The 20,104-nt window shown below is 41.0% G+C and overlaps 1 protein-coding gene across 1 annotated transcript in view; it reads right to left on the reverse strand.

Annotated features, from left to right (window-relative positions):
* Window positions 1-20,104, reverse strand: part of LOC139572434 (F-actin-uncapping protein LRRC16A-like) — a 131,976-nt gene that overhangs the window by 111,159 nt on the left and 713 nt on the right. The window contains exons 2-4 of the mRNA XM_071395185.1: window positions 19,448-19,551; window positions 7,415-7,492; window positions 567-643 (exon numbers count right to left, since the gene is read on the reverse strand). Of these exons, the coding sequence (XP_071251286.1) occupies window positions 567-643; window positions 7,415-7,492; window positions 19,448-19,551 (259 nt within the window). The remainder of the gene's footprint in view (window positions 1-566; window positions 644-7,414; window positions 7,493-19,447; window positions 19,552-20,104) is intronic.

Raw genomic sequence — 20,104 nt, forward strand, 5'->3', positions numbered from 1 at the left:
CGGTATGGGTGTGGTATGGTTGCGGTATGGTTGTGGTATGGTTTCAGTATCATTGTGGTATGGTTGTGGTATGGTTGTGGTATGGTTGCGGTATGGTTGCGGTATGGGTGTGGTATGGGTGTGGTATGCTGTCATGTTATTGTTGTTGTTTCTACAGTAATTGCCTCGCTGGGAATTTAATTGATAATAAAATTGAAAATTAAATCATATAAAACTGTCAGACAGCTTCCTAACTAACAACTATCAATCCTCCTGGTTCAGACACATTGATAAACGACAACCACCCACAGACTAGCGAAATATTAATATTTAAATACATTACAATCTGAATACAGCTGCAAAGCCACAACATGGGGTCTTTGGTGGCAGCCGTACACGAACTAACACCTTGTGACCAACTGGGCAATGTGGTGAGATCAAATGAACGAGCTAAATGAGATAATGCTAGGACTAAAATATATGTATTATGATAAGATGAGATGACCCCATGGCTGAGGCAGAGGGTCTGTGGTACTCTACCCTACACTACTGCTGGTTGTTATATTATGGGATGTTGTGGGTCTCACCTATGTGCAAATACACTCTTGGACATGTTGAGGACAGAGAGGTTCTGGGCGGAGCCCCTCAGGAGAGCAGAACACACCTGGAATACAGAGGAACTGGTTAGAACAGGTTATTAGCATTAGCTATTAGCATTAACACACCTATAATACAGAGAAGTGGATTAGCACAGATACCAGCTTTAGCCAATAGCATTAGCTATTAGCATTAACACACCTATAATACAGAGGAGTGGATTAGCACAGATACCAGCTTTAGCCAATAGCATTATCCATTAGCATTAACACACCTATAATACAGAGGAGTGGATTAGCATAGATACCAGCTTTAGCCAATAGCATTAACCATTAGCATTAACACACCTATAATACAGAGGAGTGGATTAGCACAGATACCAGCTTTAGCCAATAGCATTATCCATTAGCATTAACACACCTATAATACAGAGGAGTGGATTAGCACAGATACCAGCTTTAGTCAATAGCATTAGTCATTAGCATTAACACACCTATAATACAGAGGAGTGGATTAGCACAGATACCAGCTTTAGCCATTAGCCATTAGCATTAACACACCCATAATACAGAGGAGTGGATTAGCACAGATACCAGCTTTAGCCATTAGCATTAGTCATTAGCATTAACACACCTATAATACAGAGGAGTGGATTAGCACAGATACCAGCTTTAGCCATTAGCATTAGTCATTAGCATTAACACACCTATAATACAGAGGAGTGGATTAGCACAGATACCAGCTTTAGCCAATAGCATTAACCATTAGCATTAACACACCTATAATACAGAGGAGTGGATTAGCACAGATACCAGCTTTAGCCAATAGCATTATCCATTAGCATTAACACACCTATAATAAATACAGAGGAGTGGATTAGCACAGATACCAGCTTTAGCCAATAGCATTAACCATTAGCATTAACACACCTATAATACAGAGGAGTGGATTAGCACAGATACCAGCTTTAGCCAATAGCATTAACCATTAGCATTAACACACCTATAATACAGAGGAGTGGATTAGCACAGATACCAGCTTTAGCCAATAGCATTAACCATTAGCATTAACACACCTATAATACAGAGGAGTGGATTAGCACAGATACCAGCTTTAGCCAATAGCATTATCCATTAGCATTAACACACCTATAATAAATACAGAGGAGTGGATTAGCACAGATACCAGCTTTTGCCATTAGCCATTAGCATTAACACACCTATGATACAGAGGAGTGGATTAGCACAGATACCAGCTTTAGCCATTAGCCATTAGCATTAACACACGGAGGGACTTGGATGAAATGATTGAATGACATGTATGTGTTCATTTATTTTGTAATGGTCACGCCCGTAACATGGCCAGTTTGGTAAGCATGTTAGTCTCTCTGCTGTTTGATGCAACACCATCTGGCCGTGACGTAACATGGCCAGTTTGGTCAGCATGTTAGTCTCTCTGCTGTTTGATGCAACACCATCTGGCCGTGACGTAACATGGCCAGTTTGGTCAGCATGTTAGTCTCTGCTGTTTGATGCAACACCATCTGGCCGTGACGTAACATGGCCAGTTTGGTCAGCATGTTAGTCTCTGCTGTTTGATGCAACACCATCTGGCCATGACGTAACATGGCCAGTTTGGTCAGCATGTTAGTCTCTGCTGTTTGATGCAACACCATCTGGCCATGACGTAACATGGCCAGTTTGGTCAGCATGTTAGTCTCTCTGCTGTTTGATGCAACACCATCTGGCCGTGACGTAACATGGCCAGTTTGGTCAGCATGTTAGTCTCTGCTGTTTGATGCAACACCATCTGGCCGTGACGTAACATGGCCAGTTTGGTCAGCATGTTAGTCTCTGCTGTTTGATGCAACACCATCTGGCCATGACGTAACATGGCCAGTTTGGTCAGCATGTTAGTCTCTCTGCTGTTTGATGCAACACCATCTGGCCATGACGTAACATGGCCAGTTTGGTCAGCATGTTAGTCTCTCTGCTGTTTGATGCAACACCATCTGACCATGACGTAACATGGCCAGTTTGGTCAGCATGTTAGTCTCTCTGCTGTTTGATGCAACACCATCTGGCCGTGACGTAACATGGCCAGTTTGGTCAGCATGTTAGTCTCTGCTGTTTGATGCAACACCATCTGGCCGTGACGTAACATGGCCAGTTTGGTCAGCATGTTAGTCTCTGCTGTTTGATGCAACACCATCTGACCATGACGTAACATGGCCAGTTTGGTCAGCATGTTAGTCTCTGCTGTTTGATGCAACACCATCTGACCATGACGTAACATGGCCAGTTTGGTCAGCATGTTAGTCTCTCTGCTGTTTGATGCAACACCATCTGGCCGTGACGTAACATGGCCAGTTTGGTCAGCATGTTAGTCTCTGCTGTTTGATGCAACACCATCTGGCCGTGACGTAACATGGCCAGTTTGGTCAGCATGTTAGTCTCTGCTGTTTGATGCAACACCATCTGGCCGTGACGTAACATGGCCAGTTTGGTCAGCATGTTAGTCTCTGCTGTTTGATGCAACACCATCTGACCATGACGTAACATGGCCAGTTTGGTCAGCATGTTAGTCTCTCTGCTGTTTGATGCAACACCATCTGGCCGTGACGTAACATGGCCAGTTTGGTCAGCATGTTAGTCTCTGCTGTTTGATGCAACACCATCTGACCATGACGTAACATGGCCAGTTTGGTCAGCATGTTAGTCTCTGCTGTTTGATGCAACACCATCTGACCATGACGTAACATGGCCAGTTTGGTCAGCATGTTAGTCTCTGCTGTTTGATGCAACACCATCTGGCCATGACGTAACATGGCCAGTTTGGTCAGCATGTTAGTCTCTCTGCTGTTTGATGCAACACCATCTGGCCATGACGTAACATGGCCAGTTTGGTCAGCATGTTAGTCTCTGCTGTTTGATGCAACACCATCTGGCCATGACGTAACATGACCAGTTTGGTCAGCATGTTAGTCTCTGCTGTTTGATGCAACACCATCTGGCCGTGACGTAACATGGCCAGTTTGGTCAGCATGTTAGTCTCTGCTGTTTGATGCAACACCATCTGGCCGTGACGTAACATGGCCAGTTTGGTCAGCATGTTAGTCTCTGCTGTTTGATGCAACACCATCTGGCCATGACGTAACATGGCCAGTTTGGTCAGCATGTTAGATTATATGGCTATAAAACCAGAGGAAGAGGTGAACTTCAGGTTACTTTAGGGTTACTTTAGGGTAACTTTAGGTAACTTTGGGTTACTTTGGGTAACTTTAGGTAACTTTGGGTAACTTTAGGGTTACTTTGGGTAACTTTAGGTAACTTTGGGTAACTTTAGGGTAACTTTAGGGTACTTTAGGGTTACTTTAGGGTTACTTTAGGTTTACTTTAGGTAACTTTAGGTAACTTTTGGTTACTTTAGGGTAACTTTGGGTAACTTTAGGTAACTTTGGGTAACTTTAGGGTTACTTTGGGTAACTTTAGGGTTACTTTAGGTTACTTTAGGTTACTTTAGGGTTACTTTAGGGTAACTTTAGGGTTACTTTAGGGTTACTTTAGGGTTACTTTAGGTTTACTTTAGGGTTACTTTTGGTAACTTTAGGGTAACTTTAGGGTAACCTTGGGTAACTTTAGGATTACTTTAGGATTACTTTAGGGTTACTTTAGGTAACTTTAGGATTACTTTAGGGTAACTTTAGGTAACTTTAGGGTAACTTTAGGGTTACTTTAGGTAACTTTAGGATTACTTTAGGGTTACTTTAGGGTTACTTTATGTAACTTTAGGGTAACTTTAGGGTTACTTTAGGATTACTTTAGGGTAACTTTAGGTAACTTTAGGGTAACTTTAGGGTTACTTTAGGTAACTTTAGGATAACTTTAGGATTACTTTAGGGTTACTTTAGGGTTACTTTAGGTAACTCTAGGGTAACTTTAGGGTTACTTTAGGGTAACTTTAGGGTTACTTTATGGTAACTTTAGGATTACTCTAGGGTTACTTTAGGGTAACGTCAGGGTTACTTTAGGGTAACTTTAGGGTAACTTTAGGTTACTTTAGGTAACTTTAGGATTACTTTAGGATTACTCTAGGTAACTTTAGGGTAACTTTAGGGTTACTTTAGGTAACTTTAGGATTACTTTAGGGTTACTTTAGGTAACTTTAGGTAACTTTAGGGTTACTTTAGGGTTACTTTAGGGTAACTTTAGGGTTACTTTAGGGTTACTTTAGGGTTACTTTTGGTAACTTTAGGATTACTTTAGGGTAACTTTAGGGTTACTTTTGGTAACTTTAGGGTAACTTTAGGATTACTTTAGGATTACTTGAGGGTAACTTTAGGTAACTTTAGGGTTACTTTAGGTAACTTTAGGATTACTTTAGGGTTACTTTAGGATTACTTTAGGATTACTTTAGGGTAACTTTAGGGTTACTTTAGGGTTACTTTAGGGTTACTTTAGGTAACTCTAGGCTAAATTTAGGTAACTTTAGGGTTACTTTAGGGTTACTTTAGGGTTACTTTAGGGTAACTTTAGGGTAACTTTAGGGTTACTTTAGGGTTACTTTAGGGTAACTTTAGGATTACTTTAGGGTTACTTTAGGTTACTTTAGGGTAACTTTAGAATTACTTTAGGGTTACTTTAGGTAACTTTAGGGTTACTTTAGGGTAACTTTAGGATTACTTTAGGGTTACTTTAGGGTTACTTTAGGGTAACTTTAGGATTACTTTAGGGTTACTTTAGGTTACTTTAGGGTAACTTTAGGTAACTTTAGGGTAACTTTAGGTAACTTTAGGGTTACTTTAGGGTTACTTTAGGGTTACTTTAGGTGACTTTGCATGGCAAGACAGTTAATACTTAGCAAGACACAGATGACCAGATAAATGCACATTGTTCTGCCTGCCCCTCCTCTCTCGCCCTCCCACTGAGTGGGTTGTGGTGTTTATGTCTCCTCATATGAAACTAGGCTGTATCGATGACTCTTTTCAGATATCATGGTATGTCCCTCCTCTCTCTCCCTCCCACTGAGTGGGTTGTGGTGTTTATGTCTTCTCATATGAAACTAGGCTGTATCGATGACTCTATTCAGATATCATGGTATGTCCCTCCTCTCTCTCCCTCCCGCTGAGTGGGTGGTGGTGTGTTTGTCTCCTCATATGAAACTAGGCTGTATCGATGACTCTATTCAGATATCATGGTATGTCCCTCCTCTCCCTCCCTCCCGCTGAGTGGATGGTGGTGTGTTTGTCTCCTCATATGAAACTAGGCTGTATCGATGACTCTATTCAGATATCATGGTATGTCCCTCCTCTCTCTCCCTCCCACTGAGTGGATGGTGGTGTGTTTGTCTCCTCATATGAAACTAGGCTGTATCGATGACTCTATTCAGATATCATGGTATGTCCCTCCTCTCTCTCCCTCCCACTGAGTGGATGGTGGTGTGTTTGTCTCCTCATATGAAACTAGGCTGTATCGATGACTCTATTCAGATATCATGGTATGTCCCTCCTCTCTCTCCCTCCCGCTGAGTGGATGGTGGTGTGTTTGTCTCCTCATATGAAACTAGGCTGTATCGATGACTCTATTCAGATATCATGGTATGTCCCTCCTCTCTCTCCCTCCCGCTGAGTGGATGGTGGTGTTTATGTCTCCTCATATGAAACTAGGCTGTATCGATGACTCTATTCAGATATCATGGTATGTCCCTCCTCTCTCTCCCTCCCGCTGAGTGGATGGTGGTGTTTATGTCTCCTCATATGAAACTAGGCTGTATCGATGACTCTATTCAGATATCATGGTATGTCCCTCCTCTCTCTCCCTCCCACTGAGTGGATGGTGGTGTGTTTGTCTCCTCATATGAAACTAGGCTGTATCGATGACTCTATTCAGATATCATGGTATGTCCCTCCTCTCTCTCCCTCCCACTGAGTGGATGGTGGTGTGTTTGTCTCCTCATATGAAACTAGGCTGTATCGATGACTCTATTCAGATATCATGGTATGTCCCTCCTCTCCCTCCCTCCCGCTGAGTGGATGGTGGTGTGTTTGTCTCCTCATATGAAACTAGGCTGTATCGATGACTCTATTCAGATATCATGGTATGTCCCTCCTCTCTCTCCCTCCCGCTGAGTGGATGGTGGTGTGTTTGTCTCCTCATATGAAACTAGGCTGTATTGATGACTCTATTCAGATATCATGGTATGTCCCTCCTCTCTCTCCCTCCCGCTGAGTGGATGGTGGTGTTTATGTCTCCTCATATGAAACTAGGCTGTATCGATGACTCTTTTCAGATATCATGGTATGTCCCTCCTCTCTCTCCCTCCCGCTGAGTGGATGGTGGTGTTTATGTCTCCTCATATGAAACTAGGCTGTATCGATGACTCTTTTCAGATATCATGGTATGTCGCTCCTCGAAAACAGGCTACGGCATGTTTGTTTTGTCTTTTAGGGTAGGAAACACTACGACTTTTTAAACGCCGACACGAAACCTTCTCTGGAGACATGAACGCCATTTTACTTGTCTGTAAAAGTAATGCCGCTTCTGAAGCGGGATTAAGGTCCATCACTAGGCGACCAGAACGGTCAATCCTAGCCTGCCTGTTGCCTGCGCACAGACCACTGTCTCCTAAAAAAGTAGTTTCAAGTTTGTTAAATATCGCCACTTACCAAGACATTTAGTAGAAAGAAAACACTTCTCACACACACACACACACACACACACACACACACACACACACACACACACACACACACACACACACACACACACACACACACACACACACACACACACGTAATCCTACAGGCAGGAAATGCACACCAGACTATTGTCTCACTCACCAGGTCCAGAGAACAGTCTGTGTTGGACAAGTCCAGAGTCGTCAGGCTGTTGGGTTGGGCCAGGAAATGGTAGAAATGCTGGTAGAAAAATGGAGGAAAAAACACACGTTTTAGCACTAGTACACAAAGACTGTCTGGATAAATGATGGTCTGATGCTGTCTATAGGTAACAGGTAATACTGTCTGGATAAATGATGGTCTGATGCTGTCTATAGGTAACAGGTAATACTGTCTGGATAAATGATGGTCTGATGCTGTCTATAGGTAACAGGTAATACTGTCTGGATAAATGATGGTCTGATGCTGTCTATAGGTAACAGGTAATACTGTCTGGATAAATGATGGTCTGATGCTGTCTATAGGTAACAGGTAATCCTGTCTGGATAAATGATGGTCTGATGCTGTCTATAGGTAACAGGTAATACTGTCTGGATAAATGATGGTCTATAGGTAACAGGTAATACTGTCTGGATAAATGATGGTCTGATGCTGTCTATAGGTAACAGGTAATACTGTCTGGATAAATGATGGTCTGATGCTGTCTATAGGTAACAGGTAATACTGTCTGGATAAATGATGGTCTGATGCTGTCTATAGGTAACAGGTAATACTGTCTGGATAAATGATGGCCTGATGCTGTCTATAGGTAACAGGTAATACTGTCTGGATAAATGATGGTCTGATGCTGTCTATAGGTAACAGGTAATACTGTCTGGATAAATGATGGTCTGATGCTGTCTATAGGTAACAGGTAATACTGTCTGGATAAATGATGGTCTGATGCTGTCTATAGGTTACAGGTAATACTGTCTGGATAAATGATGGTCTGATGCTGTCTATAGGTAACAGGTAATACTGTCTGGATAAATGATGGTCTGATGCTGTCTATAGGTAACAGGTAATACTGTCTAGATAAATGATGGTCTGATGCTGTCTATAGGTAACAGGTAATACTGTCTAGATAAATGATGGTCTGATGCTGTCTATAGCTAACAGGTAATACTGTCTGGATGAATGATGATCTGATGCTGTCTATAGGTAACAGGTAAAAATGTCTGGATAAATGATGGCCTGATGCTGTCTATAGGTAACAGGTAATACTGTCTGGATGAATGATGGTCTGATGCTGTCTATAGGTAACAGGTAATAATGTCTGGATAAATGATGGCCTGATGCTGTCTATAGGTAACAGGTAATACTGTCTGGATAAATGATGGTCTGTTGCTGTCTATAGGTAACAGGTAATACTGTCTGGATAATAGATGGTCTGATGCTGTCTATAGATAACAGGTAATACTGTCTGGATAAATGATGGTCTGATGCTGTCTATAGGTTACAGGTAATACTGTCTGGTTAAATGATGGTCTGATGCTGTCTATAGGTAACAGGTAATACTGTCTGGATAAATGATGGTCTGATGCTGTCTATAGATAACAGGTAATACTGTCTGGATAAATGATGGTCTGATGCTGTCTATAGGTAACAGGTAATACTGTCTGGATGAATGATGGTCTGTTGCTGTCTATAGGTAACAGGTAATACTGTCTGGATAAATGATGGTCTATAGGTAACAGGTAATACTGTCTGGATGAATGATGGTCTGATGCTGTCTATAGGTAACAGGTAATAATGTCTGGATAAATGATGGTCTGATGTTGTCTATAGGTAACAGGTAATACTGTCTGGATAAATGATGGTCTGATGCTGTCTATAGGTAACAGGTAATACTGTCTGGATAAATGATGGTCTATAGGTAACAGGTAATACTGTCTGGATAAATGATGGTCTGATGCTGTCTATAGGTAACAGGTAATACTGTCTGGATAAATGATGGTCTGATGCTGTCTATAGGTAACAGGTAATACTGTCTGGATAAATGATGGTCTGATGCTGTCTATAGGTAACAGGTAATACTGTCTGGATAAATGATGGGTCTGATGCTGTCTATAGGTAACAGGTAATACTGTCTGGATAAATGATGGTCTGATGCTGTCTATAGGTAACAGGTAATACTGTCTGGATAAATGATGGTCTGATGTTGTCTATAGGTAACAGGTAATACTGTCTGGATAAATGATGGTCTGATGTTGTCTATAGGTAACAGGTAATACTGTCTGGATAAATGATGGTCTGATGCTGTCTATAGGTAACAGGTAATACTGTCTGGATAAATGATGGTCTGATGCTGTCTATAGGTAACAGGTAATACTGTCTGGATAAATGATGGTCTGATGCTGTCTATAGGTAACATGTAATACTGTCTGGATAAATGATGGTCTATAGGTAACAGGTAATACTGTCTGGATAAATGATGGTCTGATGCTGTCTATAGGTAACAGGTAATACTGTCTGGATAAATGATGGTCTGATGTTGTCTATAGGTAACAGGTAATACTGTCTGGATAAATGATGGTCTGATGCTGTCTATAGGTAACAGGTAATACTGTCTGGATAAATGATGGTCTGATGCTGTCTATAGGTAACAGGTAATACTGTCTGGATAAATGATGGTCTGATGCTGTCTATAGGTAACAGGTAATACTGTCTGGATAAATGATGGTCTGATGCTGTCTATAGGTAACAGGTAATAATGTCTGGATAAATGATGGTCTGATGCTGTCTATAGGTAACAGGTAATACTGTCTGGATAAATTATGGTCTGTTGCTGTCTATAGGTAACAGGTAATAGTGTCTGGATAAATGATGGTCTGATGCTGTCTATAGGTAACAGGTAATACTGTCTGGATAAATGATGGTCTATAGGTAACAGGTAATCCTGTCTGGATAAATGATGGTCTGATGCTGTCTATAGGTAACAGGTAATACTGTCTGGATAAATGATGGTCTGATGCTGTCTATAGGTAACAGGTAATACTGTCTGGATAAATGATGGTCTGATGCCGTCTATAGGTAACAGGTAATACTGTCTGGATAAATGATGGTCTGATGCTGTCTATAGATAACAGGTAATACTGTCTGGATAAATGATGGTCTGATGCTGTCTATAGGTAACAGGTAATACTGTCTGGATAAATGATGGTCTGATGCTGTCTATAGGTAACAGGTAATACTGTCTGGATAAATGATGGTCTGATGCTGTCTATAGGTAAAAGGGTAATACTGTCTGGATAAATGATGGTCTGATGCTGTCTATAGGTAACAGGTAATACTGTCTGGATAAATGATGGTCTGATGCTGTCTATAGGTAACAGGTAATACTGTCTGGATAAATGATGGTCTGTTGCTGTCTATAGGTAACAGGTAATACTGTCTGGATAAATGATGGTCTATAGGTAACAGGTAATACTGTCTGGATAAATGATGGCCTGATGCTGTCTATAGGTAACAGGTAATACTGTCTAGATAAATGATGGTCTGATGCTGTCTATAGGTAACAGGTAATACTGTCTGGATGAATGATGGTCTGATGCTGTCTATAGGTAACAGGTAATAATGTCTGGATAAATGATGGTCTGATGTTGTCTATAGGTAACAGGTAATACTGTCTGGATGGATGAATGATGGTCTGATGCTGTCTATAGGTAACAGGTAATAATGTCTGGATAAATGATGGTCTGATGCTGTCTATAGGTAACAGGTAATACTGTCTGGATGAATGATGATCTGATGCTGTCTATAGGTAACAGGTAATAATGTCTGGATAAATGATGGCCTGATGCTGTCTATAGGTAACAGGTAATACTGTCTGGATAAATGATGGTCTGATGCTGTCTATAGGTAACAGGTAATACTGTCTGGATGAATGATGGTCTGATGCTGTCTATAGGTAACAGGTAATAATGTCTGGATAAATTATGGCCTGATGCTGTCTATAGGTAACATGTAATACTGTCTGGATAATAGATGGTCTGATGCTGTCTATAGGTAACAGGTAATACTGTCTGGATGAATGATGGTCTGTTGCTGTCTATAGGTAACAGGTAATACTGTCTGGATAAATGATGGTCTATAGGTAACAGGTAATACTGTCTGGATAAATGATGGCCTGATGCTGTCTATAGGTAACAGGTAATACTGTCTAGATAAATGATGGTCTGATGCTGTCTATAGGTAACAGGTAATACTGTCTGGATGAATGATGGTCTGATGCTGTCTATAGGTAACAGGTAATAATGTCTGGATAAATGATGGTCTGATGTTGTCTATAGGTAACAGGTAATACTGTCTGGATGGATGAATGATGGTCTGATGCTGTCTATAGGTAACAGGTAATACTGTCTGGATAAATGATGGTCTGATGTTGTCTATAGGTAACAGGTAATACTGTCTGGATAAATGATGGTCTGATGCTGTCTATAGGTTACAGGTAATACTGTCTGGATGGATGAATGATGGTCTGATGCTGTCTATAGGAAACAGGTAATACTGTCTGGATAAATGATGGTCTGATGCTGTCTATAGGTAACAGGTAATACTGTCTGGATAAATGATGGTCTGATGCCGTCTATAGGTAACAGGTAATACTGTCTGGATAAATGATGGTCTGATGCTGTCTATAGATAACAGGTAATACTGTCTGGATAAATGATGGTCTGATGCTGTCTATAGGTAACAGGTAATACTGTCTGGATAAATGATGGTCTGATGCTGTCTATAGGTAACAGGTAATACTGTCTGGATAAATGATGGTCTGATGCTGTCTATAGGTAAAAGGGTAATACTGTCTGGATAAATGATGGTCTGATGCTGTCTATAGGTAACAGGTAATACTGTCTGGATAAATGATGGTCTGATGCTGTCTATAGGTAACAGGTAATACTGTCTGGATAAATGATGGTCTGATGCTGTCTATAGGTAACAGGTAATACTGTCTGGATAAATGATGGTCTGATGCTGTCTATAGGTAACAGGTAATACTGTCTGGATGAATGATGATCTGATGCTGTCTATAGGTAACAGGTAATAATGTCTGGATAAATGATGGTCTGATGCTGTCTATAGGTAACAGGTAATACTGTCTGGATGAATGATGATCTGATGCTGTCTATAGGTAACAGGTAATAATGTCTGGATAAATGATGGCCTGATGCTGTCTATAGGTAACAGGTAATACTGTCTGGATAAATGATGGTCTGATGCTGTCTATAGGTAACAGGTAATACTGTCTGGATGAATGATGGTCTGATGCTGTCTATAGGTAACAGGTAATAATGTCTGGATAAATTATGGCCTGATGCTGTCTATAGGTAACATGTAATACTGTCTGGATAATAGATGGTCTGATGCTGTCTATAGATAACAGGTAATACTGTCTGGATAAATGATGGTCTGTTGCTGTCTATAGGTAACAGGTAATACTGTCTGGATAAATGATGGTCTATAGGTAACAGGTAATACTGTCTGGATAAATGATGGCCTGATGCTGTCTATAGGTAACAGGTAATACTGTCTAGATAAATGATGGTCTGATGCTGTCTATAGGTAACAGGTAATACTGTCTGGATGAATGATGGTCTGATGCTGTCTATAGGTAACAGGTATAATGTCTGGATAAATGATGGTCTGATGTTGTCTATAGGTAACAGGTAATACTGTCTGGATGGATGAATGATGGTCTGATGCTGTCTATAGGTAACAGGTAATACTGTCTGGATAAATGATGGTCTGATGTTGTCTATAGGTAACAGGTAATACTGTCTGGATAAATGATGGTCTGATGCTGTCTATAGGAAACAGGTAATACTGTCTGGATAAATGATGGTCTGATGCTGTCTATAGGTAACAGGTAATACTGTCTGGATGAATGATGGTCTGATGCTGTCTATAGGTAACAGGTAATACTGTCTGGATAAATGATGGTCTGATGCTGTCTATAGGTAACAGGTAATACTGTCTGGATAAATGATGGTCTATAGGTAACAGGTAATACTGTCTGGATAAATGATGGTCTGATGCTGTCTATAGGTAACAGGTAATACTGTCTGGATAAATGATGGTCTGATGCTGTCTATAGGTAACAGGTAATACTGTCTGGATAAATGATGGTCTGATGCTGTCTATAGGTAACAGGTAATACTGTCTGGATAAATGATGGGTCTGATGCTGTCTATAGGTAACAGGTAATACTGTCTGGATAAATGATGGTCTGATGCTGTCTATAGGTAACAGGTAATACTGTCTGGATAAATGATGGCCTGATGCTGTCTATAGGTAACAGGTAATAATGTCTGGATAAATGATGGTCTGATGTTGTCTATAGGTAACAGGTAATACTGTCTGGATGGATGAATGATGGTCTGATGCTGTCTATAGGTAACAGGTAATACTGTCTGGATAAATGATGGTCTGATGTTGTCTATAGGTAACAGGTAATACTGTCTGGATAAATGATGGTCTGATGCTGTCTATAGGTTACAGGTAATACTGTCTGGATGGATGAATGATGGTCTGATGCTGTCTATAGGAAACAGGTAATACTGTCTGGATAAATGATGGTCTGATGCTGTCTATAGGTAACAGGTAATACTGTCTGGATGAATGATGGTCTGATGCTGTCTATAGGTAACAGGTAATACTGTCTGGATAAATGATGGTCTGATGCTGTCTATAGGTAACAGGTAATACTGTCTGGATAAATGATGGTCTATAGGTAACAGGTAATACTGTCTGGATGGATGAATGATGGTCTGATGCTGTCTATAGGTAACAGGTAATACTGTCTGGATGAATGATGATCTGATGCTGTCTATAGGTAACAGGTAATAATGTCTGGATAAATGATGGCCTGATGCTGTCTATAGGTAACAGGTAATACTGTCTGGATAAATGATGGTCTGATGCTGTCTATAGGTAACAGGTAATACTGTCTGGATGAATGATGGTCTGATGCTGTCTATAGGTAACAGGTAATACTGTCTGGATAAATGATGGTCTGATGCTGTCTATAGGTAACAGGTAATAATGTCTGGATAAATTATGGCCTGATGCTGTCTATAGGTAACATGTAATACTGTCTGGATAATAGATGGTCTGATGCTGTCTATAGATAACAGGTAATACTGTCTGGATGAATGATGGTCTGTTGCTGTCTATAGGTAACAGGTAATACTGTCTGGATAAATGATGGTCTATAGGTAACAGGTAATACTGTCTGGATAAATGATGGCCTGATGCTGTCTATAGGTAACAGGTAATACTGTCTAGATAAATGATGGTCTGATGCTGTCTATAGGTAACAGGTAATACTGTCTGGATGAATGATGGTCTGATGCTGTCTATAGGTAACAGGTAATAATGTCTGGATAAATGATGGTCTGATGTTGTCTATAGGTAACAGGTAATACTGTCTGGATGGATGAATGATGGTCTGATGCTGTCTATAGGTAACAGGTAATACTGTCTGGATAAATGATGGTCTGATGTTGTCTATAGGTAACAGGTAATACTGTCTGGATAAATGATGGTCTGATGCTGTCTATAGGTTACAGGTAATACTGTCTGGATGGATGAATGATGGTCTGATGCTGTCTATAGGAAACAGGTAATACTGTCTGGATAAATGATGGTCTGATGCTGTCTATAGGTAACAGGTAATACTGTCTGGATGAATGATGGTCTGATGCTGTCTATAGGTAACAGGTAATACTGTCTGGATAAATGATGGTCTGATGCTGTCTATAGGTAACAGGTAATACTGTCTGGATAAATGATGGTCTATAGGTAACAGGTAATACTGTCTGGATAAATGATGGTCTGATGCTGTCTATAGGTAACAGGTAATACTGTCTGGATAAATGATGGTCTGATGCTGTCTATAGGTAACAGGTAATACTGTCTGGATAAATGATGGTCTGATGCTGTCTATAGGTAACAGGTAATACTGTCTGGATAAATGATGGGTCTGATGCTGTCTATAGGTAACAGGTAATACTGTCTGGATAAATGATGGTCTGATGCTGTCTATAGGTAACAGGTAATACTGTCTGGATAAATGATGGCCTGATGCTGTCTATAGGTAACAGGTAATAATGTCTGGATAAATGATGGTCTGATGTTGTCTATAGGTAACAGGTAATACTGTCTGGATGGATGAATGATGGTCTGATGCTGTCTATAGGTAACAGGTAATACTGTCTGGATAAATGATGGTCTGATGTTGTCTATAGGTAACAGGTAATACTGTCTGGATAAATGATGGTCTGATGCTGTCTATAGGTTACAGGTAATACTGTCTGGATGGATGAATGATGGTCTGATGCTGTCTATAGGAAACAGGTAATACTGTCTGGATAAATGATGGTCTGATGCTGTCTATAGGTAACAGGTAATACTGTCTGGATGAATGATGGTCTGATGCTGTCTATAGGTAACAGGTAATACTGTCTGGATAAATGATGGTCTGATGCTGTCTATAGGTAACAGGTAATACTGTCTGGATAAATGATGGTCTATAGGTAACAGGTAATACTGTCTGGATAAATGATGGTCTGATGCTGTCTATAGGTAACAGGTAATACTGTCTGGATAAATTATGGTCTGATGCTGTCTATAGGTAACAGGTAATACTGTCTGGATAAATGATGGTCTGATGCTGTCTATAGGTAACAGGTAATACTGTCTGGATAAATGATGGGTCTGATGCTGTCTATAGGTAACAGGTAATACTGTCTGGATAAATGATGGTCTGATGCTGTCTATAGGTAACAGGTAATACTGTCTGGATAAATGATGGCCTGATGCTGTCTATAGGTAACAGGTAATACTGTCTGGATAAATGATGGTCTGATGTTGTCTATAGGTAACAGGTAATACTGTCTGGATAAATGATGGTCTGATGCTGTCTATAGGTAACAGGTAATACTGTCTGGATGGATGAATGATGGTCTGATGCTGTCTATAGGTAACAGGTAATACTGTCTGGATAAATGATGGTCTGATGCTCTCTATAGGTAACAGGTAATAATGTCTGGATAATTGATGGTCTGATGCTGTCTATAGGTAACAGGTAATACTGTCTGGATAAATGATGGTCTGATGCTGTCTATAGGTAACAGGTAATACTGTCTGGATAAATGATGGTCTGATGCTGTCTATAGGTAACAGGTAATACTGTCTGGATAAATGATGGTCTGATGCTGTCTATAGGTAACAGGTAATACTGTCTGGATAAATGATGGTCTGATGCTGTCTATAGGTAACAGGTAATACTGTCTGGATAAATTATGGTCTGATGCTGTCTATAGGTAACAGGTAATACTGTCTGGATAAATGATGGTCTGATGCTGTCTATAGGTAACAGGTAATACTGTCTGGATAAATGATGGTCTGATGCTGTCTATAGGTAACAGGTAATACTGTCTGGATAAATGATGGTCTGATGCTGTCTATAGGTAACAGGTAATAATGTCTGGATAAATGATGGTCTGATGCTGTCTATATGTAACAGGTAATACTGTCTGGATAAATGATGGTCTGATGCTGTCTATAGGTAACAGATAATAATGTCTGGATAAATGATGTCCTGATGCTGTCTATAGGTAACAGGTAATACTGTCTGGATAAATGATGGTCTATAGGTAACAGGTAATACTGTCTGGATAAATGATGGCCTGATGCTGTCTATAGGTAACAGGTAATACTGTCTGGATAAATGATGGTCTGATGCTGTCTATAGGTAACAGGTAATAATGTCTGGATAAATGATGGCCTGATGCTGTCTATAGGTAACAGGTAATACTGTCTGGATAAATGATGGTCTGATGCTGTCTATAGGTAACAGGTAATACTGTCTGGATAAATGATGGTCTGATGCTGTCTATAGGTAACAGGTAATACTGTCTGGATAAATGATGGTCTGATGCTGTCTATAGGTAACAGGTAATACTGTCTGGATAAATGATGGTCTGATGCTGTCTATAGGTAACAGGTAATACTGTCTGGATAAATGATGGTCTGATGCTGTCTATAGGTAACAGGTAATACTGTCTGGATAAATGATGGTCTGATGCTGTCTATAGGTAACAGGTAATACTGTCTGGATAAATGATGGTCTGATGCTGTCTATAGGTAACAGGTAATAATGTCTGGATAAATGATGGTCTGATGCTGTCTATAGGTAACAGGTAATACTGTCTGGATAAATGATGGTCTGATGCTGTCTATAGGTAACAGGTAATACTGTCTGGATAAATGATGTTCTGATGCTGTCTATAGGTAACAGGTAATACTGTCTGGATAAATGATGGTCTGATGCTGTCTATAGGTAACAGGTAATACTGTCTGGATAAATGATGGTCTGATGCTGTCTATAGGTAACAGGTAATACTGTCTGGATAAATGATGGCCTGATGTTGTCTATAGGTAACAGGTAATACTGTCTGGATAAATGATGGGTCTGATGCTGTCTATAGGTAACAGGTAATACTGTCTGGATAAATGATGGTCTGATGCTGTCTATAGGTAACAGGTAATACTGTCTGGATAAATGATGGTCTGATGCTGTCTATAGGTAACAGGTAATACTGTCTGGATAAATGATGGTCTGATGCTGTCTATAGGTAACAGGTAATACTGTCTGGATAAATGATGGTCTGATGCTGTCTATAGGTAACAGGTAATAATGTCTGGATAAATGATGGTCTGATGCTGTCTATAGGTAACAGGTAATACTGTCTGGATAAATGATGGTCTGATGCTGTCTATAGGTAACAGGTAATACTGTCTGGATAAATGATGTTCTGATGCTGTCTATAGGTAACAGGTAATACTGTCTGGATAAATGATGGCCTGATGCTGTCTATAGGTAACAGGTAATACTGTCTGGATAAATGATGGTCTGATGCTGTCTATAGGTAACAGGTAATACTGTCTGGATAAATGATGGTCTGATGCTGTCTATAGGTAACAGGTAATACTGTCTGGATAAATGATGGTCTGATGCTGTCTATAGGTAACAGGTAATAATGTCTGGATACATGATGGTCTGATGCTGTCTATAGGTAACAGGTAATACTGTCTGGATAAATGATGTTCTGATGCTGTCTATAGGTAACAGGTAATACTGTCTGGATAAATGATGGCCTGATGCTGTCTCTAGGTAACAGGTAATACTGTCTGGATAAATGATGTTCTGATGCTGTCTATAGGTAACAGGTAATACTGTCTGGATAAATGATGGTCTGATGCTGTCTATAGGTAACAGGTAATACTGTCTGGATAAATGATGGTCTGATGCTGTCTATAGGTAACAGGTAATAATGCTTCCTGCCAACGTATAGTGATCAGCTACCGCCTTACTCTGAAGGCCATTGTATCTCTTGTCAGGGGTTGTCATGGGTGACCCTTCAAGATCGTGATCAACAGCTATACTGAGAGCACTGAGGTCATCAGATGTGTGTGTGTGTGTGTGTGTGTGTGTGGGCACCCGTTCCCATGGGAACCCCGAACAAAGCTGCATCAGGCCTGACAGTCTCAGAAAGTGAAGGCTTCTATTCCATCACCCATTAAGCCAATCAGAAGGACTTGTCCTCTGACATCAACCTTCCCATGAGTCTCTAGTGGCTCCCAGTGTGTCAAGATCTACAAGGTGATCCTACAGAGTCAGATGACTGATTTTAAACCCAGCTGACTACAGCCTCACCACAGAAGCACAGGCATCAACACTGAGCTGGGTAGAGAGAGACTAGCGAACACAATCAACGTGGTATCATGGATGCTTAGATATCAGTGTGATTTGGACTGCGGTTGCGTTGTGCGTCTCCCTGGCTCGGGGGAGGGGGAGATGACGCAATAGGACTTGGTGTGTGAAGACTAGACGAGCTGGCTCGGGGGAGGGGGGGATGACGTAATAGGACTTGGTGTGTGAAGACTAGACGAGCTGGCTCGGAGGGGGGGGGATGACACAATAGGACTTGGTGTGTGAAGACTAGACGAGCTGGTTCAGCTGGATCTCTTCCGTCTTCAGTTAATATCTGTGCAAATGAACAAAAGTCCCTTTCTCCTTTCCACTCTAGCCATTATGACTCTGTTATTAAGGAAGTGACCGAGACAGATTATGACCATGTCGGCACCTACCGGGATGTCATCTGCCCGCAGTATGTTCCCTGAGAGGTCCAGGTGACTGAGGGTGCTGGGGATGGACTGGTTGGCACTCAGTGACTGGGCAAGGCTGTTCACCCCTGGAACAATACACAGAGGGGTAGAGGATGGTTAGAGACAGAGAGGTAATGTACAGTAATACAGGCCTGTTCCCCGCTGGAACAATACACAGAGAGGTAGAGGATGGTTAGAGACAGAGAGGTAATGTACAGTAATACAGGCCTGTTCCCCCCTGGAACAATACACAGAGAGGTAGAGGATGGTTAGAGACAGAGAGGTAATGTACAGTAATACAGGCCTGTTCCCCCCTGGAACAATACACAGAGGGGTAGAGGATGGTTAGAGACAGAGAGGTAATGTACAGTAATACAGGCCTGTTCACTCCTGGAACAATACACAGAGGGGTAGAGGATGGTTAGAGACAGAGAGGTAATGTACAGTAATACAGGCCTGTTCCCCCCTGGAACAATACACAGAGGGGTAGAGGATGGTTAGAGACAGAGAGGTAATGTACAGTAATACAGGCCTGTTCCCCCCTGGAACAATACACAGAGAGGTAGAGGATGGTTAGAGACAGAGAGGTAATGTACAGTAATACAGGCCTGTTCCCCCCTGGAACAATACACAGAGGGG

The sequence above is a fragment of the Salvelinus alpinus genome, chromosome 4, assembly GCF_045679555.1.
Source record: "Salvelinus alpinus chromosome 4, SLU_Salpinus.1, whole genome shotgun sequence".
NCBI classification, from domain to species: domain Eukaryota; kingdom Metazoa; phylum Chordata; class Actinopteri; order Salmoniformes; family Salmonidae; genus Salvelinus; species Salvelinus alpinus.